Here is a 25,486-nt window from a genome sequence, read left to right on the forward strand (position 1 = left end):
GTATCTGAGCCCGGATTTGATCCAGGTCATCCCGACACTGGAGCCGATGCTCTTACTCGCTGAGCCACCTGGCCGCCCCTAAGCAATTGGGGTTAAGTAACTTGCTCAAGGTTACATGGCCAGGTGTTTCTGGGTGGGTGCTAAGTGTCTGAGCCCTGGATTCGATCTCCAGGTGTTCTCAACACTGGAGCTGGTGCTCTTACTCGCTGTGCTACCTGGCCGCCCCAAATTGATCTTTCTAAAGTACAAATCTAACTATGTCTAATTAGACTCCTTCCATGACCCCTGATAATGATATGATTTAGAAGGGACACATTATCCTGGTTTAGTGCCTTACCATTGGTCATGTTTTTTATTTTTTATTTTAAAATTTTTCTTTTAACTCTTGTGTTTGAATTACAGCATTTCTGTGCAGCTCTGGTCTTTTCATATGGAATTCTAGGAGATCCTCTAAAGGATCATTAAAGGTCCATTTTCCCCCCTTCTCCAGGGTAATACTCTTTTTTTTTTTTGTGGGTAAGATATTCTTGGTTGTGCATCTACATCCTTTGCTTTCTGGAATATCATATTCTAAACTCTTCACTTCCTTATGGTGGTGGCTGCTAAATCATGTGTGAAACTGACTCTGGCTCTTTGGTGCTTGAATTCTTCTTTTTTCTGGATGCTTGCAACATTTTTATTTGTTCTGGAAACTGGATTTTGGCTATGATGTTCCTTGGAGTTTTCATCTTGAGGTTTCTTTCAGGAGGTGACCTGTGGATTCCTTCTGTTTCTGTTTTGCCCTCTGGTTCTAAGAGATATGGGAAGTTTTCTTTTGAGATTTACTGGAATAGGATATCTAGACTCTTAAAAAAATCATAGCATTCAGATAGTGAAGTGATCCTAATTCTTTTCTCCTCAATATGTTTTCCAAGTCAGTTATTTTTGCTTTGAGATTCTTAAATTTTCTTCTAGTTTTTAATACTTATAACTTTGTTTCAATATTTCTTGTTGCCTCATGGAGTGTTTGGCTTCCATTTGGACCATTATAATTTTTAAAGAGTTTGTTGTTTGGGCGAGATTTTGTACCTCTTATGCCTAACTTTATTCTCTTTTCAGTTTTTTCTTCTGTAGCTCTCATCCCCCCCCCCCCAATTTTTTCTTCAAAGACTTTCATTCCAATTTTCAAAACAATTTTAAACTTTTTTAAACTTGTGCTTCATCTCCTCCAGGAATTCTAGTTGAGTTTGTGTCCAAGGTTTTTCTCTGAGGCTTTGCTTATAGTTGTTTTGGAGTCATTCCTTCTTCCAAGTTTGTCTTGAGTGCTCTGTCACTATAATAGTTCATTATGGTGGAATTCTTTTTTTTTTTCTATTGTTTGCCCTTTCTTCCAGCCTACTTCCTGACTTCAGCTGTGATTCCAGGCCTGACTTCTGTCACACTTCTGGGGGAAAATGGTCCTATTGTTCCTTTCTTGGGATATTAATTATTATGTTATTCCCAAATCTCGGGAACAAGCTGGGGATTTGCAAACTTTTAGTGCTCCCAAAGTGCTCATTGAGGGCAAAATCTGATTGCTGCCTCCTCCCCATTCTTGTCTGAGCCCTAACCTGAGTTAGGTTTGGGTCTGAGCAAGAGTAGACTACTGCAGGTCTCTGCCCCTATCAGCTCTCTGAAAAGCTCTCTTGGCTCAGAGCAGCAGACTTGTAGGTTCCCTTTTGGTTTGGTATTTCTGCCTTATTTATTCCTCTGCCAGCTGTACTAGACATTGTAAGTGACTCTCCTTTATTCCTGAGGTCTGAGCCACAAGTTGTGGCTAATGCTGGCTTCTGAACTTTCTCTTCTTTCTTTATACAACCTAGGGCTTTCCTGCCTGGAAATGCTTCTCTTCTCCTCACTCTACCATGGATATGTGACCTGGAAATGGATAAAATGCAACAAAGCTAACAGATTATACCTCTCATTGTTACAATGCCTTGGTACAGGTCTGGACAGGGGGTGCCACTGTTTGGGTCTGGGACCTCCTCTTGTCCTGGTGCACTGTCCTTGGGTACTAGAGTGCTTTCAGGGTACTCTGTGAAGGACCTGTGAAGGACCAGGTCTCTGTGTCTTTCTGTGTTGAGCTGGGATAGTGAAAGGACTCACTGCGACTGTTTCTGGATTTCTCTATTAGGATTTAGTCTGGAGCATTTTCTAGACATGTTTGGAGAAATTTGTGGAGGGGAACTTGGCTGTATTGTTTCTTTCACTTCACCATCTTTGTTTAGTCACTTCATGAAATATAATTATAAATTGTTTTCTAGGCTAGTTGAACCAATTCACAGCTCCATCAGTTATTAGTCTTTCTGTCTGCCATTAGATTCTCCCACACTGACTTTTTATTTTTATATTTGTCAACATTTTAGGTGTCAAACATTTGCATTTCTTTTTTTAGAACATTTCATCACATGATTATTGATATTTTGACTTTTTAATGAAAACTATTCTTATCCTTTTATCACTTATTTATTGAGGGATAGCTCTTGGTTTTATATACACACACACGTGTGTGTGTGTAAATAGTATATCTATATATCACATATAATGTATGTTACATGTTATATTAATATATACAAATCTATACTGTGTGTGATTCCTTCTATATCTCGGCTATTACTAATGTACAACACTTCTTTTCTCATTGACTGTACCAAGAATGAAAGGTGCTCTCTCCTCAGAAGCTATTATAAACCTCCTCCCCCCTCCGACCTTAGACCTCAATTCAGAGGTATCAGACTCTCCTCAAGTGTGACCCAAGTGCAACTAGCTACATTAAATGTAATTGGCAAAGTTTAACAAAATAAAATTTAAAACAATATAACATAGATAATATTAATTTGTGATTTTCTAAGTCAATATGAACTGTAAGGATCTATTTCCACTTGAATTTGAAGCTACTGCACTATACCTACCACCCTCTCTAAAAGCATGTCTTCAATCTCTTCATCTCTCCTTGTGTTTTTTTTAAATCCTATAAATATTCCTAAGTTTGTCTTTATATCCTTAGCACTTAGCACAGCCCCTGGGTCATAATAGGTGCTTAATGTTTGTTGATTCTTCAGTGGACACAATTTGCCAACTCATTTCTTCCTGTCCTAAAAATCTTTCCCATGACCCTGACATCCCCTCAAAACTATCATCCTAAAGCCCTTCTCCCTTTCATTATACTTCATTGCTGCTACTTCCTTACAACCCATTCACTTCCCATCTATTTGCAGTCATAGCATAAATAAATTACAGGAGCAATGAAGAAATTACCTTTTGGATGTGTGGATAAGAGAAGAGTTTATGACCCAAAAAGGCAGAGTATCAGAAAAGATAAAATAATTTTGATGGCATTAAAAACTCTTTGTGTAAACAAAACCAATATAGCTAAAATTAAAACTTCAGTGGTTAACTGGGGAAAAAAACAACTTTTCAACAAGATCCTTATAAATGTCATTCTCAAGGTATATATACATATATGTATAATATTTATGATAATCTTGTTATATATGCATATATATTTATAGATATACATATCTACATCTATCTATCTATCTATCTATCTATCTGTCTGTCTGTCTGTCTGTCTGTCTGTCTGTCTGTCTGTCTGTCTATCTATCTATGATTCACTAGAGCCATTCCCCAACTGATAGTCAAAGGATATGAACAGGCAGTTTTCAAAGGATGAATTCCATGCTATTGTATGAAAAAATCACTATTAGAGAAATACAAATTAAAACATTCTGAATCTCAACCATGCATCTATCAGATGGGCCAAATTGACAAAAAAGAAAGATCACTGTTGGAGGATCTGCAGGAAAACAGGCATATTAATGAATTGTTGGTGGAACTGTCCAGCTGTTCTGGAAAGCAATTTGGAGTTATGCCCCTAAAGTTACTCAGCTATGCATACCCTTTAATCTACTCATACTCATCACTACTGGGCCTATAGTTCAAAGAGACTGGCGAAAGAGGAAAAGGACCCATAAATATATCAGAAACATTTACAGCCTCTCTTTTTGTAGTTGCAAAGAACTAGAAGCTAAAGAAAGAGGTGCACAACAACTGGAGGAATGACTGAACAAATGACAGTATTTGACTGTAATATTATGCCATTAGAAATGATGAAAGGGATGGTTTCATAGGAACCTGGGAAAAGTTGTATAAACTGCTACAGAGTGAAGTGAGCAGAACTAACACAATTTAAACAATAATAGTGCAAAGAAAAACAAATTTGAAAGACTTAAGAACACTGATCAGTGCAATGACCAATCACAATTCTTTTTTTTTTTTTTTAAGATTGAAGCATATTTTACTTTATTTCTTTTCTTGGGGTGCAGGGTGGGGGGAGGAGGCAGGGAGGACATGACTAAATCAGAGATTTTTTTTTCATATGACTTCACATATTTGTAATGAGTTTTTTTCCCCCTGCCTCCTCTTTTTTTTAATTTATTTTTAGTTTTCAACATTAATTTCCACAAGATTCTGAGTTACAAATCTTCTCCCCATCTTTCCTCTACCCCTCACCCCAAGATAGTGAGCCTACTGAGTACCCCTTCCCCTAATCTGCTTTCTCCTATAACCTCCACACCCCCTTTTTCTAGTAGGGAAAGATGGATTTCTATATCCCAGTGCCTGCATATGGTATTTCCCATTTGCATGCAAAAAAGCAATTAAAATTTTTTTTTAACATTTGTTTTAAAAACTTTGATTTCCACATTCTTTCCCTTCTTCTCTCATCACCCACCCCCACTGGGAAGATAAGCAATTCAATATAGGTTGTACATGTGTAGCTATGCAAAACGTTTCCATAGTAGTTATATTGTGAAAGACTAACCACATTTCCCTCCATCCTATCCTGCCCACCACCCATTCCATTCTCTACCTTGACCCTGTCACTTTTCAAACATATGTGTTTCTAACTACCCTCTCCCCAACCTGCCCTCCCCTCCATCATCCCACCTCTTTTCCCCTTCCCCCCCACTTTCCTGTAGTGCAAGATACCCAAATGAGTGTGCATGTTATTCCCTCCTTAAGCCAAATTCAATAGAGTAAAAGTTGACCAATTCCCTTTCACCTTCCTGCTCTTCCCCTCCATTGTAACAGTTTTCTCTTGTCTCTTTTGTATGAGATAATTTACCCTATTCTATCTCTCCTTTTCTCCTTCTCTCATATTCTTTTCTCACCTCTTAATTTTACTTTTTAGATATCATCCCTTCCTATTCAACTGATCCTGTGCCCCTGATCCTGTATACATATATATTCCCTTGAATTGTCCTCATACTGAGGAAAATCTCATGAGTTACAATTATTGTTTTTCCATCTAGGAATGTAAAAAATTCAACTTTAATAAGTTCCTTATGATTTCTTTTTCCTGTTTACCTTCTCTTGTTTCTTGTATTTGAAAGTCAAATTTTCTGTTCAGCTCTGGTTTTTTCATCAAGAATACTAGAAAGTCCTCTATTTTATTGAATGACCATATTTTCCCCCAAAGCATTATACTCAGTTTTTCTGGGCAGGTGATTCTTGGTTTTAATCTTAGCTCCTTTGCCTTCTGGAATATCATATTCCAAGCCCTTCGATCCCTTAGTGTAGAAGCTGTTAGATCTTCTGTTATCCTGATTGTGTTCCCATAGTACTCAAATTGTTTCTTCCTGACAGCTTGTAATATTTTCTCCTTGACCTTGGAGCTCTGGAATTTGGCTATGATATCCCTAGAAGTTTTCTTTTTTGGGATCTTTTTCAAGAGGTCATCAGTGAATTATTTCCATTTCTATTTTGCCCTCTGGTTCTAAAATATCAATGCAATTTTCCTTGAGAATTTCTTGAAGGATCATTTCTAGGCTCTTTTTGTGATCATGGCTTTCAGGTAGTCCAGTAATTTTAAAATTATCTCTCCTGGATCTATTTTCCAGGCCAGTGGTTTTTCCAATGAGATATTTCACTTTGCCTTCTATTTTTTCATTTGTTTGGATCTATTTTATAGTATCTTGATTTCTCATAAAGTCATTAGCTTCCATTTGCTCTAATCTAATTTTGAAGGAATTATTCTCTTCACAGAGTTTTTGAAATTCCTTTGCCATCTGGGAAATTCGACTTTTTAAGGCATTCTTCTCCTCCTTAGCTTTTTGGGACTCTTTTGCCATTTGAGTTAGTCTATTTTTTAAGGTGTTATTTTCTTCAATATTTTTTTGGGGTCTCCTTTAGCAGGATTTTGACTCTCTTTTCATGATTTTGTTGTATCATTCTCATTTCTCTTCCCAAATTTTCCTCTGCTTCTCTTACTTGATTTTCAAAATCCTTCTTGAGCTCCTCCATGGCCTTCTTGGAAGCTTCTGATGCCGGAGTTTTGTCTTCATTCACTTTTAGTTCCATGTTTTGATCTTTTTTGTCTCCAAAAAAGGATTCTGTGGTCTAATTGTGCTTCTTCTGCTTGCTCATCTTGTCAGCCAATTACTTGACTTTTGAGCTCTTTGCCACAATAGAACTCTGCTTCCAGAGTGGAGCGAGCTATGTCCCAAATCACTGGGGTTTTCACAGATGTTGTCAGGGGTCTGAGGAGGATACCCTCTCTAGAGATACCCCAAGCTCTGGCACACTGGCCAGAGATCACCCCAGGTCCACCACCCAAGACCGTGATCCAGATCCAACCAGGTCAAAGCAAGAGCAATTATCCTCTGAATGGTTCCTTGGTCCCCCTACTATCTGCAGGCCAGGAGCTCTGGAGGCAGCCATGCAGCTGCAGCTAGAGAACCTCTGCCACCTCTTGCCCTAGGGGCAGGGGCTGTACTGCACTTTCATCACCTGGTTCCAACAGAGTTCCCCACTGATCTTTTATTTTTTTCTTTGGGATTTATGGGTTGAGAAGTCTGGAAACTACCACTGCTGCTGGTGATTTACTCTCCTGAAGTTGGCTCTGGCCATTCTGTGCTGCTGGTCAGGGCTGCCCTGGGTGGGAACCATGGCTCATGTGGGACTGCACTTGGCTCCCAGCCCTGTGAGATAGACCCTTCCTTTCAGCTTGCCAGGCTGCCTTCAGTGGGAGATATTTTTCCTTCTGCCACTTTGTGGGTTCTGTAGCTCTAAAATTTCTTTAGAGTCATATTTTACGGGTGTTGGAGGTGTTTGGAGCCGAAGCTCAGCAGAGTTCCTGTTTTTCTTCACCATCTTGGCTCTGCCCTCCCCAATCACAATTCTTTTGGACCAATGATGAAGTATACTACCAGTCTCCTGACATAGAGGTGCCAGACTCTAGGTGCAGAATGAAACATATTTTTGGACATGACCAATGTGGAAATTTGTTTTTGCTTGATGTACATATTTGTTTCAAGAATTTCCTTTTTCTTTTCTTTTCTCCAGTGGGGGATGGGAGGAGAGGGGAAAAAAAACAATTTTGTTAATTGAAAAAAACACAATAAAGAGAATAAAATGCATGCACATTAATAAATAGATTTTGACATCCGAGGCAGCTAAGTGGTAGAAGTGGATAGAGAGCACTGCTGGACCTGGAGTCAGACCTGAGTTCAAGTCTGGCCTTGGACACTTTCTTAGCTGAGTGATCTTGGGCAAATCACTTAAAGTTGTGACTGATCACCCGTTGACAACCTCTAGTTGAAAGAATTTTCTCATGTATAAAATAGAGATAATAATAGCATCCACCTCTCACAATTGTTGTGAGGACCAAATAATATAATATTTGTAAAACTCTTGGCATAAGACATGGCACTTATAAGCATTATAGAAATACTAGCTATTATTTTTATTAATGCTAGCTAAGAAATTTTGTTTTTTGCTTACTACTTGGTTCTTTACTTCTACAAAGGCAAAGTACCTGAATTCTGAATAAGGAAGGTATTGTTGTACATTAGGTTTTCTTAAATAGCTGATGCTTTATTTGATTTAAATATGTATAGAAATGACAGTGTTTTTAGCCTACATTGCCATCAGTATCTGGGTAGTGGTTAAGCAGTTTTCTTAGGGTGCTAGTAAATAGTCTTTGCACAGCAACCAGTGAAGCTGGAAGATACGTTATTAAACATGTTCAAAATTTTAAAAAATTAACTATTTTAAAAGCGCAGGTTTTGAGGCTGAAAGTGTCCATTAGAAGAAAAAGGAAGAACAAAAATGAGTACAGAAGAGGGCACTGACCAACCTCCAACAGAAGAGGGCGAGGCCCCTGCTCCTCCACCAGAAGAGGGCGCCTCCTCTCCTCCACCCCCCCCCCCCCCCCCCTCCCCCTCCTCCTCCCCCTCCCCCTCCTCCTCCTCCAGAAGAGGGCGCTGCGCCCCCTCCTCCTGATGAAGGTTCCCCTCCGGGAGAGTCTGCCTCTCCCCCACCTCCCGCTGCCCCTCCGGAAGGGGCCCCTCCCGAGGAAGGTGGCGCCCCCACCGAGGGGGAAGCGCCTCCTGCGGAAGGAGAGGGCACAGTGCCAGAGGGAGAGGGGAAGGGAGAGGGAGAGGGCATGGGAGAGGAAGAGGGAGAAGGAGAGGGAAAGGGAGAGGGTGCTGCTGCGGCGGCCGTCCCAGCTGCCCCGGCTGTTGAAGAGCCCATGGTGCTTCCCGAGGACGACGTCCGGGATCCAAACCGCCCTCGGACGCGACCCTCCAACCGAACTGTGACTTCTTTGGAAGGCTTCGTCTCGCAATCCCGCAGAGCATCCAAGTTCCATCGGAGTATGAGCTGCATCCAGGCCCTCCAGGAGACCATGAAAGAGAAGCAGGTCCGCACCCAGCCGCAGGCGGGGATTGCACGCGGCCCGAGGACCGACGGACTGACTGACTGAGGGGGGGGGGCTGGCAGACCGACTGACGGCTCCTCTCTCTTCTCCCGCTTTAGGCCAGATACAAGGACGCGAGGGAGGGCCGGAAGATGAAGATCAATTCGACGTACAAACACATATTCGAGGTCCTCTCAGAGAAGCTTAGTCTAGACATAACAACAATTGAAGACATGATCTTGGACTGCCCAACAGTAAGTTTAAGAAATTCTTCTGTAGCCATGATTCCTTTTGGTCATATTTGTTAATATTTAGCTGGAAAACTGAGAGCCGTTATGAAGAAGAAAATAGTTTGGGACAGGGGCTGTCAATGACCCTAGAAGGCCTATTTTTGGATTATTATAGGATAGCTAAAGATTCTTTTCATGTTAGGTTCACTATTGTGGACACAGAGAAAGGGAAAATTGGTTAACTCCTAAATTACATTAGGATAGAATTAAAAACAAAACTACCTTGCAAGTTAGAAAAGTGGTAAAAAAAAAAAACCCAAGGAAATTATATTCAGAAGGGAGAAATTTAACCATACACAAATGTCTGTGAAAGGAAAAAAATGAACAGCACAGAATGAACAGCTAGGGAATAGTTAATTTCACCGTGACCCTGACTATAAACAGACTGAGAACATTAATAGAACACACAAACTTGGCCACAAGAAGTCCCTATGGCTGTTTTCTAGGCTCCTAGAGCAATAAAGAAACCTTTTAGTTGGTGTAGAAACAGTAAGCCAAGAGCTTAGAATTTTTATTGAATCCTGATCCTAAATCCTGGGTTTGTGACTGGAGCTGGAAGAGGACTCATCACCAGAAATAACAGCAAGTAGTTGATATGACCTATGTCAGGTGCATTAAAAAAAATGACATTCAATACATGCCCGTGTAGTCTTCAAATTTGACTTAATTTGTCAAAATTCCAAGCTTTGTAAAGACCCACACTTTTGTCTTATAGACCGTATTAGACAAATATTCAAGCTTATATGTTAAGATATTATATTATTATCCCATCATGATAGGATGTGTTATTTTACAGATTTGGATATGATCCTACACATAAATACAGATATTCAAGTCCAGTTATAAATTGGTTGAGTTATGAAGTGAATTTTAGGTTTGTCACTCAAAGCTAATATTATCTAGAGCAAGGAATTCTTAACCTGGGATCTGTGAACTTTTTTCTTTCAATATTTTGATAACTATTTGAATATGATTTCTTTCCTTTGTGATGCTATGTATTTTTTGCATTTAAAGACACTATTTTGAGAATTTGTCCATAGGCTTTGCCAAATTGACACACAAAAGGTTAAGAACTTTCATCTAAGGTTATGATGTAGATGCTCTTCCATTTGGGAGTCATCAGTTTGCCACTTTGAAATTCTGTGCTCTGCCTTTTCATTCAGCTTTTATATCATGAATATTTTCTTCAAGAAAAGAACTGATAGGCACTAAATATAGGGAATATAAAGTAATGTCCATAAAAGTGAAAGATTATATTTTAATAGACAGGAAAGGATTTGTTATTTGGGTAGAAATTGTCCTTGAATCAGATGACTTTAAATTCAGAACATCACCTTGTTACAGGTAAAATCAAAATTAGTAAAGAGCATAAAGAAGGAATCATGAGGAAAAGATATGGTATACAGTAGAAGTAACTAAACTATTTAAACAAGTAATGGCCCTTCAAAAATTGGAAGTAGACCTACAGAAATGACATCACATCAATTATATAATAATTTTATATGGACGTTTAACCAATAAAGCAGTAAATTAAGTAAGTCAGTTGCCACAAGGTGACTAAAAGAGCCCAGAAAATAGCTCAGTCAGCAAACTTCTGGCTTATTTACCAAATGCACAGAGGTATATAACAAATGCAATGTCAGAATAGGAACTCATTTGTTACATCATCAGAAGGTTGAAAGATTGGCAAGATGTTTAACTAGGAAAAGTCATCCCAAGGGCACTTGAGGTAAAAAATAGAACAGTAAACAGAAGAAAGATGGAAAAGATTTTGTATGTAAATAATATTTCTTGGAGTTTCAGGTGGTGATCAGTTGATTATTTCAATTTCTATTTTTTCCTCTGGTTCTAGGATATTAGGGTGATTTCTTGAGAAATATTGTCTAGGCTTTTTTTTTTTAATTATGTCTTTTAGGTAGTCCAATAATTCTTAAAATATCTCTTAGATTTACTTTCCAGGTCAGTTGTTTTTCCAGTAAGAAATTTCACATTTTCTTTTGTTTTTATTCTTTTAATTTTGTTTTCTTCTTTTTTGGTGTCTCATAAAGTCATCAGCTTCCATTTGTCAAATTTCTGTTTTTAAAGAATTGTTTTCTTCTGTGAGCTTTTGTATTTCTTTTTCCACTTGGCCAGTTCTGCTTTTTAGGAGTTCTTTTCTTCAATGAATTTTTGTGTGTCTTTCTCCCCCATTTTTTTAAAGCAATTGGGGTTAAGTAACTTGCTCAAGGTTACACGGCCAGGTGTTTCTGGGTGGGTGCTAAGTGTCTGAGCCCGGATTTGATCCCCAGGTCATCCTGACACTGGAGCCGGTGCTCTTACTCACTGTGCTACCTGGCCGCCCCACTCTCCCCCATTTTTTGCATTTCTTTTATTGAGCTGCTGGCTTTTTTTTTCATGATTCTCCTGCATTATGCTCACTTCTTTTCCCAATTTTTCTTTTTAAAAATCCTTTTTAAGCTCTTCCAGGAGTTCTTTTGGTGCCTAATTACGTTTTTCTTTGAGGCTTTACATGTAGCCATTTTGACACTGTTATCCTCTTCTAAGTTTGTGTCTTGATTCTCCCTGTCAGCCTAGTAACATTTTATAGTCAAGTTCTATTTTTTGCTTTTTGCTCATTTTTTTTCTGCCTGTTTTGTCACTTGGTATTTTTGTGTGAGAATTAGGCTCTGCTCCTTTCCTGTCCCAAGCTTCTTGTGCCAGGGCTTGGGGCCTTGCTGCTGGCTTTCAGTAGGCCTCAGGGCCCATTGCTGACTTGTACTGGAAGGGGGGAAGGACATCCTGCTGGCCAGGCCTGGGAGCAAGATCTTGCTTTTGACTGACCCTAGAGTCAGGGTCTCAGCAATGGTCAACCTACTGGTCAGCAATGGGGGTGAGGTATTACTAGTGGCCTGTGGTAGGGATGCATCTGCTGGTATGGGGACCCCATGGACTGCCCACTGGCATTAGGCATGCTGGCTTATACAGGGTTGGGGAAGGGATAGGGTGTGGGGCCTCATGGGTATAATGCCTCAGGGCTTGGAGCCTTGTTGCAGGCCCCCTGATACGTGACTCTTGGGCCTCCTTCCATCTCACCCTAATAAGATATTTTCCTGCTGTTCTGGCAAGTTGCTTTACTGCTCATAAATCAATTCTGAGGTAGTTTTCAAGTTGTTTGGAGGGGAATTTGGGAGGGCTCCAGGGTATTCCTCATTCTACCCTTTTGGTACCAGAGAGTTTTCTTGCCTTGGAAAATAGGAGGGGGCAGGGGCAGAACCAAGATGATGGAGTGAAAGCAGGAACTAACCTGAACTCCTCTGTGAATTCCTTCAGTAACCTCTAAAAAGTGAATCTGAATGGATTTTAGAGTGGCAGAATCCATTGGGAGACAGAACGTGGCAGATTTTCAGTCCAGGAAGGTGCACATGTGAGACTAGGCAGGGGAAGCATGGAGTGGGGGCTGCACCAGTGCAGACTTGAGACCTGACCAGAGTGGAGCCAGAGTGAGCCCAGGTGAGCTGACTCAGCTATTCCAGGGGCAATTCCCAGATCTCTCACCACAGGAAGGGGGATTTGTTGGAGGTGGGTAAGAGAAAGTGAAGGGCCTGCATCAGCAGCAGCTATTTCTGGGGGTACCAACCACAGCCTGGATGTTTAAAAATCAACTATCTGAGCTCCTGGGAGCCAAGATGACAGAGTTAACAGTAGCTGCTCTACTCTCTCCCTAAGACCCTGAAAACCCAGAGAATATTGCTTTAGGGTAAGATCTTGAAATAGCCAACCCTACACAGGCTTGGGAGTCCTAGAGGAAGAGCATGGGTGTGCCTGTGCTGAGACTAAGGTGCATGACAAGAGTTGTCACAACAAGCCCCATCTCAGCTGACTGGCAGGAGATCCTGAACCCCGGGGGGGGTGGATCCAGAAAGTGCTAGAAGTAGAACCCCAGGGGAACCTTCACATAACCAGGGGAACTGGCAGACACTGGCATCACAGGCCACCAGCAGCTGAGCCTGCCTGAGTTTCAGCCTGGGGGGCTCGGAGGTAGAATCCTGTAGCAGTCAGATCACCCCTCCCCCACACCTTACACTGTGAGCTTCAGAGTAACCTTGAAGCAACTCAGAAAGCCCTGGCCTTGACCTCAGTCTAGACAGCCAGAGGACACAGCACACAAAGGCAATAACCAGACCCTCTAGCTCCTAGCATAAGAAGCATGGGTCAGAGCCCTCTATACCTCAGAAGCAGAAATCTACTTTAAAGGCCAGGAAATAGACAGTCACAATGGGAAAGAAGCATTTCCAAGAAGGAAAATGATTGAATCCTTTTATAGTGAGCGAGAAGAACCAAATTCACAAGAGGTCAGCATTGGCTCTCTACCCAACTCTGAAACCTCAGAAGGAAATATGAACTGATCTCAGTCCCAGAAAGCACTCTTGGAAGAGCTCAGAAAGGATTTTAAAAGTAAAATTACTGAGGTAGAAGATAAACTGGCTGATTATTTTAAAATTACACTTGCCAAAATAGAAAAAAGTTTTGCTGAAGAAAAGTTTCTTTTTTCTTTTTAAAGCAATTGGGGTTAAGTAACTTGCTCAAGGTTACATGGCCAGTTATTTTTCTGGGTGTGGTGCTGAGTATCTGAGCCTGGATTTGATCTCCCAGGTCATCCCAACGCTGGGGCCGGTGCTCTTACTCACTGAGCCACCTTGCCGCCCCTAAGCAATTGGGGTTAAGTAACTTGCTCAATGTTACATGGCCAGGTGTTCTGGGTGGATGCTAAGTGTCTGAGCCCAGATTCGATCCCCCAGGTCATCCCGACACTGGGGCTGGTGCTCTTACTTGCTGTGCTACCTGGCTGCCCTGAAAACGGTTTCTTAAAAAGCAAAATTTGTGAAATTGGAAAAGAGGTCCAAAATCTACCTGGAGAAAGGAACTCCCAAAAACCCAAATCTGAACATATGGAAAAGGAGCTTCAAACATTAATTGAGGAAAATAATTAGCTAAAAATTAAAATCAGTCAATTTGAAGCTCATGACTCTGTGAGGCATCAAGAATCAGTCAAACAAAACCTAAAGAATGAAAAATTAGAAGAAAATGTAAAATATCTCATTGGAAAAACAACTGACCTGAAGAACAGATCCAGGAGAGATAATTTAAGAATTATCAATCTGCTGGAAAGCCATGATGAATAAAAGAGCCTGGACAACATCTTCCAAGAACTCATCAAGGAAAATTGCCCGGAGGACCTAGAACCAGAGGGTAAAATAGTTATAGAAAGAATCCACTGGGTACCTTCTGAAAGAGATCCCAAATTGAAAGCTCCAAGAACTATTATAGTCAAATTCCAGAACTATCACATCAAGGAGAAAATACTGCAGTCAGCAAGAAAGAAACAATTCAGATATCATGGAACAACAGTTAGGATCACACAAAACCTAGTAGCTTCTACATTAAAAGATCAGAGGGATTAGAATATGATATTTTGTAAGGCAAAAGAACTCAGACTACAACCAAGGATCAACCATCCAGCAAAACTAAGCACAATTTTTCAGGTAAGGAGATGGTCATTCACTGAAATAAGGGACTTCCAGACATTCCTGATGAAAAAGCCAGAGCTCAGTGGAAAATTTGATCCCAAAATACAAGAATAAAGAGAGACATAAAAAGGTAAACAGGGAAAACACACACATACATCCCGCCCCCCTCACATAACTTGTTATTCAATAAGGGCAACCTATTTACATCCCTATATTGGAAGCTGATACTTGTCAGTATTGAGAATTGTATAATCATCACGACATATAAAAGGGTTATACATAGATAGAGTGTATGGGTAAAAACTAACCAAAGTGATGACAAAAAAAACCCAAATTAAAGGGAGCAAAAGAAATATTATGGGAGAAGAAGAAAGGAGGCAGAAAAGGGTAAATTATGCCACACATAGAGACATAAAAACATAATAGAAGGAAAAAAGAGAGGGAGATGAACATTTTATGTGCTTTACTCCCATTGCTTTTGGTTCAAGGAGGGAATAATATAATAAGTTAAGTATAGGATTCTAACATGAAAAGACATTAAAAACCTAATATAATATAGGGAAAGAAGGGGGAGGGAGAGGAGCACTGTATGAGACTTACTCTCAAAGGTTTTGATTCAAGGAGGGAATAACATACCTTGTTAAGTATAAAAATTTACTGCACCCTACAGGCACTAGGAAGGGAAAGGGGAAAGAAAGGGGGTGGTTGTTAGAAGGGAGGGAGGCATTAGTAAGGGCAAAAGGTAGAAAAAGGGAGAGGGGATGATAGGGAGGGAATACTGAGGGAAGCAGCAGTCAAAAGAAAAACTCAAGGAAGTGAAGGGAGAAGGGAGAAATAAAACATAAACAGGGGAGGAAATAGGACGGAGGGAAAGACACAGAGAGTAATCATACCTGTGAATGTGAATGGGATGAACTCCCCCATAAAACAGAGGAGTATAGCAGAATGGATTAAAAAACATAATCCTAAAATATACTGTCTACAAGAAACACATTTGAAACAAGGGAATACACATAGGGTAAAGGTAAAAGACTGGAATAGAATATATACTTCAGCTAAAGTAAAAAAAAAAAAGCAGGGGTAGCAATCCTTGTCTCAGTTAAAGCAAAAGCAAAAATAGATCTAATTAAAAGAGATAAGGAAGGAAACTATATCTTGCTAAAAGGCACCATTGACAATGAAGCAATATCATTACTAAACATATATGCATCAAGTGGTATAGCATCCAGATTCCTAGAGGAGAAGTTAAGGGAGTTAGAGAAAGAAGTAGATAGCAGCACTATACTAGTGGGGGACCTCAGTCTCTCCCTCTCCGAACTTGATAAATCTAACCTCAAAATGAACAAGAAAGAAGTTAAGGAGGTAAATAGATTGTTAGAGAAGGTAGATATGATAGACCTCTGGGGAAAATTGAATGGGATAAGAAGGAATATACCTTCTTCTCAGTGGTATATGGCACATACACAAAAATAGACCATGTACTAGGGCATAAAAACCTTACAATCCAGTACAAAAAGGCAGAAATACTAAATACATCCTTTCATATCATGATGCAATAAAAATTATATATAGGAAAGGGACATGGAAAGATAGACTAAGAACTAATTGGAAACTAAATAATTTAATCCTAAAGAATGAGTGGGTCAAACAAGAAATCATAGAAACAATCAGTAATTTCATTCAAGAGAATGATAATAATGAGACAATATACCAAAACTTGTGGGATTCAGTGAAAGCAATTCTTAGGGGAAGTTTTATATCTCTACATGCATACATGAATAAAATAGAGAAAATGGAGATCAATAAATTGGGCATGCAACTGAAAAAGCTAGAAAAAGAACAAATTGCAAACACCCAATTAAATACTGAATTAGAAATATTGAAAACCAAAGGAGAGATTAATAAAATTGAAATTAAGAAAGGTATTGAACTAATAAAACTAAGAGCTGGTTTTTATGAAAAAAAAAAACAATAAAATTGATAGACCTTTAGTCAATTTGATAAAAAAAGAAGAAAATCAAATTTCCAGTATCAAAAATGAAAAGGGTGAATTAACTTCCAATGAAGAGGAAATTAAAACAATAACTAGGATTTATTTTGCCCAATTATATGCCCATAAATTTGGGCATAATCTAGTGAATATGGATGAATATTTACAAAAATATAAATTGCCCAGATTAACTGAAGAGGAAGTAAAATATTTAAATAACCCCATCTCAGAAAAAGAAATTGAACAAGCCATCAATGAATTCCCTAGGAAAAACTCTCCAGGGCCAGAAGGATTTACAAGTGAATTCTATCAAACATTTAAAGAACATTTGATTCCAATACTTGATAAACTATTTGGGAAAATGGAGAAGAAGGAATTCTACCAAATTCTTTTTATGACACAAATGTGGTACTGATAGCTAAATTGGGAAGAGCCAAAACAGAGAAACAAAATTATAGACCAATTTGCCTCATGAATATAGACGCAAAAATTTTAAATAAAATATTAGCAAAAAGATTACAGCAACTTATCATGAGAATATTACATTTTTATCAGGTAGGATTTATTCCAGGAATGCGAGGATGGTTCAATATTAGGAAAACTATTAGTATAATTGGCCATAGCAACAACAAAACTAATACAAATCATATGGTTATCTCAATAGATGCAGAAAAAACCTTTGACAAAATACAACACCCATTCCTATTAAGAACACTAGGCAGTATAGGAATAAATGGAGTCTTCCTTAAAATAATAAGTAGCATATATCTAAAATCATCAGCAAGTATTATATGTAATGGGGATAAGCTAGAAGCATTTCCAGTAAGATCAGGGGTGAAAAAAGGATGTCCACTATCACCTCTCTTATTCCATTTGGTACTAGAAATCTTAGCTGTAGCAATAAGAGAAGAAGAAGAAATCGAAGGAATTAGGCAAAGAAGAGACTAAGTTATCACTCTTTGCAGGTGACATGATGATATACTTAAGAGAATCCTAGAGAATCAAAAAACTACTGGAGATAATAAATAAATTTAGCATAGTTGCAGGGTATAAAATAAATCCACATAAATCCTCGGCATTCCTATACATTTCTAACGAAGTCCAACAGCAAGAAATAGAGAAATTCCATTTAAAATTACTGTAGACACTATAAAGTATTTGGGAATCTACCTGCCAAAACAAACCCAGGAACTTTATGAATAAAATATGAAACACTTTTCACACAAATAGAGTCAGATCCAAATAATTGGAAAAACTTCAGTTGCTCGTGGCTATGTTGACCTAATATAATAGAAATGACAATTTTACCTAAATTAATTTACCCACTTAATGCCATACCAATAAATCTACTAGAAAATTATTTTATAGAATTAGAAAAAATAGTAACAAAATTCATCTGGAAGAACAAAAGGTCCAAAATATCAAGGGAACTAATGAAAAGAAATCCTAGGGAAGGTGGCTGTAACACTAATGCAATATTCACAATGCCTACAGTGGTTATGAATATGCTGGTACAGTTGTGAATCACAAAATTTAACAGGCTCTCCATGTGGAGGACAGAGTCAAAGTCTTTATTCAAATACCAGAAAATTGAATCCCAAAACCAGAAGGTCAAAGTCATTACAGTAATTATGAAGTTGGTACACATAGTCAATGCAGCAAACACCCACATTCCCAAGCCTTCAAAACAAAACAGGCTCCCTCAAGCAAAGATCCTCCTCTCCTCACTGACAGTAGCTGCTCAGCCTCCATGCTGCATGTTCCCAGGAGTTCTGGCTTCTAGCAGTTCTCAGCAGAAGTTCTGGCTGGCTCTCAGAAGTTTTTCTGCCTCCATAAGTTCTGTTCTCCAAATCTCTCTTCTTTCCAGCCTGGGCTTCTCCTTATATATGGCATTAGTTCCTCCCTGCCCCACTCCTTCCTGTTCCATCAGCAAGTCCATCCCACTGTGGGATTCACAAGTTCTGGGTCTTAATACTTGACACAATTATGAACTTGAAGCTGAGTGCTAAGTACCTGTTAGCTTTCTAATACAAGGGACATGGAAGATTTTCAAATCCTATTATCATTATAGTGGCCTATCCTACCAGATTTTAAACTGTATTATAAAGCAACAGTCATCAAAACTACTTGGTACTGGCTGAGGAATAGAGTTGTGGATCAGTGGAATAGATTAGGTAAACAAGACACAGCAGTCAATGACAATAGTAATCTACTGTTTGACAAACCCAAAGGCCCTAGCTTCTAGGATAAGATTTCACTATTTGACAAAAACTGCTGGTAAAACTGGAAAATAGTATGGCAGAAACTGGGCACAGACCAATATGCTACACCGTATACCAAAACAAAATCTAAATGGATGCATGATCTAGATATAAAGGCTGAGACTGTAAGCAATCTGGGAGAGCAAGGAATAGTTTGCCTGTCAGATTTATGGAGAAGGGAGGAATTTATTACCAAAGAAGAGATACAGAGCATTATGAAATACAAAATGGATAATTTTGATTACCTTAAACTCAAAAGTTTTTGTACAAATAAAGTTCATGTAACCAAGATTAGGAAGGAAGTGGAAAATTGGGAAAGAATTTTTACAGCCAGTGTCTCTGATAAAGTCCTCATTTCTAAAATATACAGAGAATTGAGTCAAATTATAAGAATAATTGATAAATAATAAGACCAATTGATAAATGGTCAAAGGATATGAACAAGTAGTTTTCAGAGGAAAAAATTAAAGATATCTATAAACTTATGAAAAAATGCCCTAAATCACTACTGATTAGAGAAATGCAAATCAAAACAACTCTGAGGTACCACACCTCATCAGTCAGATTGGCTAAGATGAGAAAACAAAAATAATAAATGCTGGAGAGGATGTGGACAAATTGGAACACTAATGCATTGTTGGTGGAGTTGTGAACTGATCCAACCATTCTGGAGAGTAATTTGGAACTATGCCCAAAGGGCTGTAAAAAAATGCATACACTTTGATTCAACAATACCAATTCTGGGGCTGTATGCTAAAGAAATCACACAAGTGGGAGGAAGACCTGTTTACACAAACATATTTATAGCAGCTCTTTTTGTGGTGGCAAAGAATTGGAAATCAAGGGGATGCCCATCAATTGGGGAATGGCTAAACAAGTTGTGGCATATGAATGTCATGGAATACTATTGTGCTATAAGAAATGAGGAGCAGGCGGACTTCATAATAACCTGGAGAAACATATATAAACTGATGCTGAGTGAGAAGAGCAGATCTAGGAGAACTTTGTAAACAATTACAGACACATCATATATGTGATGACTAACTTTGATAGACTGGGCTCCTCTCTGCAATGCAAAGCTATAAGACAACTCCAAAAGAGTCATGATGGAAAGGATATTCACATCCAGAGAAAAGAACTATGGAGTTCAAATGCAGATTGAAGCAAACTACTTGCTCTGTCTTTTGTGTTTAGTTTTGTTTCATTCTTTCTTTCTTGTTCACTTCATAGGTTATAATTCTTTACAACCTGACTAATACTTAATGCAATGGTAGTTATAGAGCCTATATTGGATTGCATGCTGCCAGGAGTGGGGAGGGGGGAGGAGAGAGAGGGGAAGAAAATTTGGAACTCAAGGGATTATGGAACTGAATATTGTAAACTAAAAGTAGATAAACAAATTTAACAAAATAAAATTGAAGGAAAAAAAAGTAGGGGGCATTTAGAATCAGGAGACAGTGATGTTAAAATGTTTTAGGACAGGGTTTTGAAGGCCTATGAACTTGGAACTTTTAATATTTTCATAAATTTTGTATTAATTTATTTCCTTTGCAATTGTGTACTTTATTTTATGTGTTAAAAAGCATGATTCTGAGAAGGATTGCATTGACTTCACCAGACTGCCAAAGGGGTCTATGACACACAACAGGTTATGAATTATTAACTGCATTAGCAGCTTGTCAGGGATGAATGAGAATAGTTTTGTTGAGAGGCAGTGGCTCTTTTCTAAATAAGTCTGTTGGGGGCCACATAAGAGATGGAAGGGCAGGCCATGAAAAGTTAGCTGGAACCAAACTGTTGTCTGTCAACCTTCAAAGAACAGTGGCTTTGTTGGACTAGGGTCACGTAGCTGAAGTAGTCAACAGATAGAGATAGGCATTCTATGTAGGGTAGGAAGGGATATTTGGAACTAATGCATTTGGGAAAAGGCATATGGGGTAATTCCTATTTCATGAATTTGATGTGAGTAATTGTTATCATGGTCATTTAATATAGCCTATCAAATTATTTAATTAACTTATAAATAATTATGTGAAAGTGACTGAAAAATGATACTACAGAGGGATGTGGATTTGAATTCAAAATCTTCGTGATTTTGGGAAAATGGCTTAATTTCTCTGCACTTCATTTTCCCTATTTGTTTTAAAAAACAAAGTTTGTGGGACAATGTTTTTCCTAAGCTCCGTTCCACCTCTAAGTATAACAATACCTTAAGAATGGCTTTTAAAATATGGCTCTGACTTTATTATTGTTCAAATGAAAAGCAGCATGGTATAGTGAATGGAAAGCCACCTTCAAAGCCAAGAATATCTGAATTCAAGTCCCAGCTCTGACACATACTGGCAGTTTGACTTTGGCAAGTTACCTAACCTCTTCAGTCCCCAGGCAACTCTCTCAAGAGGGAATGTCTTGATCTGTATTGGCAGAGGAAATTTTCTAACCTGGGTACTCCTAACACCAAAAAATGTCACAAGTACATATCCCCTGTGATTTAAATCATGTGTCACATTTCTGGGCAAGATGGTGGAGTAGAAACACAACCTCCGTGAAGCTCTGGCTCTCGCCACCTCCAATCCATGTAAAAGGGGACTCTGAACAAACTTTGGAGCTACAGAACCCACAAAATGACACAGAGAAGATAACCTCCCACTGAGGACAGCTCAGCAGGCTGGCAGCAAGTGGCTAGCGCAGTGTTCTGGGAGCCAAACCCAGCTCCACGCCTAGCCCCAGGGTGGGCCTGACCAGCCGCCAGCTGGAGGGACTCCAGATCACCAGCATCTGTGGCATTCCAGAATTATCAACACATAGATTCTAAGGACAAAGTGAGAGGGCAGTGCAGTGTGGACTTTGGGACCCAGTAGTTGGGAGTGCATTGGCTTATGCTCCTGGGGCGAGAAGCCTCTGAGAGCTGTGGCGAAGCTACTGCCACATGGCAGCTTCAGCTCCTGGCCTGCAGAGTGTAGGGGGACCAAGTGACTAGTCTGAGGGGTAATCTCTCTTGCTTTAACCTGCTTGGATCTGGATTGTGGTATGTAATGTAATGCCAAGCAAAGGCAACTTCCCAGGTTCAAAATACCAGCATAGGTGCTCTCTATTTTATTCAGTGACAAACCAAGAACAGAGAAGATCAAAACATGACATCATTCCAAATACAGCATTTACTAAGTGTGATTAAATAATCTCCAAGTACTACCCCACCCCAGGATCTTCCAATCATTCAATCAATTGCAAAGTCCCTGTTCTAAATACTACTCCACCCCTAGGCTATACCTTAATTAAGTCCACCACAAAACCCCTCTTCTCAAATGGAGATTAGTTTCCAAACATAGGTAAAGTACCTTCATTTGTCAATCACAGAGCACAATAAGGTCAAAAGTTCCCCACCCCTGGATCACAATTGAATCTACCCCAGAGTTACATCAAGTTTAAACACAGCACTTAATACCCAAATGGAGGTCTTTTCTTCATCTTGACACGAGGCAAGTTCTCAGCAATCTTAGTTCCTGGGGAGACAAGGCTTAGCAAGGCCATAAGATACATTGCCAGTCCCTTCATGAATTTATCCTCTGTCTGTAGAACAGTCCTAGAACCCCTGAACACATTAGCAAAGCCCTCTCCCAGGACTTCTGTAAACATACAACAAGAAAATCCTTCTTCAGGACTTCTGAACCAACAGAAAGGCTCCCAGACCCCTGCAACAACAGCACTGTCCTTCACCAGTGGACAGTATTCATTCTGTCTGCCGGACAGTCTCCAGACCCCTGCAACAACAGCACTGTCCCTCACCAGTGGACAGTATTCACTCTCTGTCTGCAGGACAGTCTCAGGGCTTCTTAGCGAACAGCCAGGTTCCAGGACTTCTTCAACAAAAGGAATGTCTTTCACCAGTGGACAAATCTGGCAAAACAACATCAAAACAGACAGACAAAGTACCAGCAAAACATCCATGTCTCCTCAGTCCTTGGCAGCTCAGGGGGCAGGTCTCAAAAGTCCAGGGCAATTCAAAGCGGCCACCAGCAATTCTCTTAGTCTCTCTCTCTCTCCACGAGGTGCTGCTTCCAAAAAGATCTTCCGCCTCTCTCTTATCTCTCCAAATCTACGTCACCATCTCCTCCCAGTTCAGGACTTTCTTTTCACATCAAAAAGTCCATCCCACAGGTGGGATTAACAAGCTCTGGGTTTTAACACAATCAGTTTGAAAACCAAGCCAATACAGGGGAATCTTTAATTGCCATTACTATCACATTGGTCTAGGGTGGAGGTCCTGGGGTGTGTGACTAGATTGCCAGAGTGTGTGGAGGCTTCAGAGAGGGTACCCAACTAATACCTCTGGCAGCTGAGAAAACCCCAGTGTTTGGTACGAAGCTCCCCTGTCTGATAGAAGAGTCCTACTGTGGCAAAAAAAGCCCAAAAGTCAAGTTATTGAGTGGCAATATGACCAGGCAAAGGAAGCAAAGCAAACAGAAGAATCCAACATTAGACTCCTATTTTGGGGACAAAAAGGATCAAAGCATGGAACAGAAAGAAGACAGTGAAGTCAGAACTCCTGTACCAAAAGCTTCAAAGGAACATACGAGCTGGTTACAGGCCATAGAGGACCTTAAGAAGCAGATGAGAGAAGTGGAGGAAAAATTGGGAAGAGAAATGAGAATGATTCAAGAAAATTACAAAATGATAGTCAATAGCCTGACTGAGGAAAATAATACCTTAAAAAATAGACTAGGGGTGGCCAGGTAGCACAGACAGTGAGAGCACCGGCTCCAGTGTTGGGATGACCTGGAGATCGAATCCCAGGCTCAGACGCTTGGCACCCACCCAGAAACACCTGGCCGTGTAACCTTGAGCAAGTTACTTAACCCCAATTGATTAGGGGAGGCCAAGTGGCTTAGCGAGTAAGAGCACCAGCTCCAGTGTCGGGATGACCTGGAGATCAAATCCCGGGCTCAGATACTCAGCACCACACCCAGAAATAACTGGCCATGTAACCTTGAGCAAACTACTTAACCCCGATTGCTTAAAAAAAATAGACTAACTCAAATGGCAAAAGAGGCTCAAAAAGGCAATGAGGAGAAAAATGCGTTAAAAAGCTGAATTTTCCAGATGGAAAAAGAATCTCAAAAGCTTACTGAGGAGAATCATTCCTTCAGAATTATATTGGAGCAAATGGAAGCTAATAACTTTATGAGGAATTAAGATGCTGTTAAACAGATCCAAACAAATGAAAGAATAGAAGGCAATGTGAAATATCTCATTGGAAAAACCACTGACATGGAAAATAGATCCAGGAGAGATAATTTAAAAATTATTGAACTACCTGAAAGCCATGATCAAAGAAAGAACCTAGAAATCATCCTCCAAGAAATTCTCAAGGAAAACTTCCCTGATATTTTAGAACCAGAGGGCAAAATAGAGGATGAAAGAATCCACCAATTAACTCCTGAAAAAGATCCCAAAAAGAAAACTCCTATTAATTTTATAGCCAGGTTCCAAAATTCCCATATCAAGGAGAGAATATTACAAGCAGCTAGGAAGAAACAATTTGAATATTGTGGAAACATAATCAGGATAACTCAGGATCTGGCAGCTTCTACACTGAGGGATTGAAGGGCTTGGAATATGATGTTCCAGAGGGCAAAGGAGCTGGGATTAAAACCAAAAATCACCAACCCAGCAAAACTGAGTATCATGTTTCAGGTGAAAATATGATCAATCAGTGGAATAGAGGACTTTCAAGCATTCTTTTTTTTTATTTTTTTAAATGCTTTATTAACTTCTGATTTACATCATCCATTTCTGCCAGATTTTGAGTTACAAATTTTCTCCCCGTTTCTCCCCCACCCACCGCCCCAAAATAGCAGTCCCACACGATATCCCCTCCTCCAATCTGCTCTCTCCCACATTTTCCCCCATACCCCTTTCCACTTTTCCAGTGGATCTCTATGCCTCAGTGCCTGCACATCCCATTTCCCAATTACATGTAAGATGGTATTAATAATAGTATACACACACACACATATATACATATATATACACATATTTGAATATCTGATTTCAAAACTTTCAATTTCAGATTCATTACCCTCCTTCCCTGTCACCCACCCCTACTGGGAAGATACACAGTTTAGTACAGTTGCACATGTGTGGCTAATGCAAAACAATAACATAGTAGATACATTGTAAAAGACTGACTACACTTCCGTCCCTCCCATCCCACCCCTCACCCACTCTACTCTCCACTTTGATCCCGTCTATTTTCAAAAGTGAGTGCTTCCAATCTCTCTCCCCCCGAGCCTACCCTCCTTTCTATCATCCCCCCTCTCATCTCCTTCCCCCCCTATTCTCCTGGAGGATGAGATACCCTATTTAGTGTCTATTTCATTCCCTCCTCAAGCCAAATTCAATGGGAATAAGGTTGACCCATTCCCTTTTTCCTTGCTATTCTTCCCCTCCATTGTAACCATTTTCCCTTGCCTCTTCTGTATGAGATAGTTTACCCCAATCTGTCTCTCCCCATCTCCTCTCATTATAATCCTCTCACCTCTTAATTTCACCTTTTAAGTATCATTCCTTCCTGTTAAATTGGTCCTGTGCCCTCTATCTGTGTATACCTATAAACCTATATACACACATTCACATATGTATTCATATGCCTATATACCCTCATATATAGACATATATATATATATATATATATATATATATATATATATATATATATA

General features: G+C 39.6%; 1 protein-coding gene across 1 annotated transcript in view; it reads left to right on the forward strand.

The window, feature by feature from the left end:
• Positions 1–6,964: 6,964 nt before the first annotated feature.
• The window catches only part of DNAH8 (dynein axonemal heavy chain 8), a 406,776-nt gene continuing 388,254 nt past the window's right edge, over positions 6,965–25,486 (forward strand). Inside the window, exons 1-3 of the mRNA XM_069073664.1 lie at positions 6,965–7,000; positions 8,195–8,722; positions 8,839–8,973. Coding sequence (XP_068929765.1) covers positions 6,965–7,000; positions 8,195–8,722; positions 8,839–8,973 — 699 coding nt within the window. The remainder of the gene's footprint in view (positions 7,001–8,194; positions 8,723–8,838; positions 8,974–25,486) is intronic.

The sequence above is a fragment of the Petaurus breviceps genome, unplaced genomic scaffold (genome assembly GCF_028583685.1).
Source record: "Petaurus breviceps papuanus isolate PSGF00001 unplaced genomic scaffold, PetGlider_PUasm1.0 90865, whole genome shotgun sequence".
Lineage (NCBI taxonomy): Eukaryota > Metazoa > Chordata > Mammalia > Diprotodontia > Petauridae > Petaurus > Petaurus breviceps.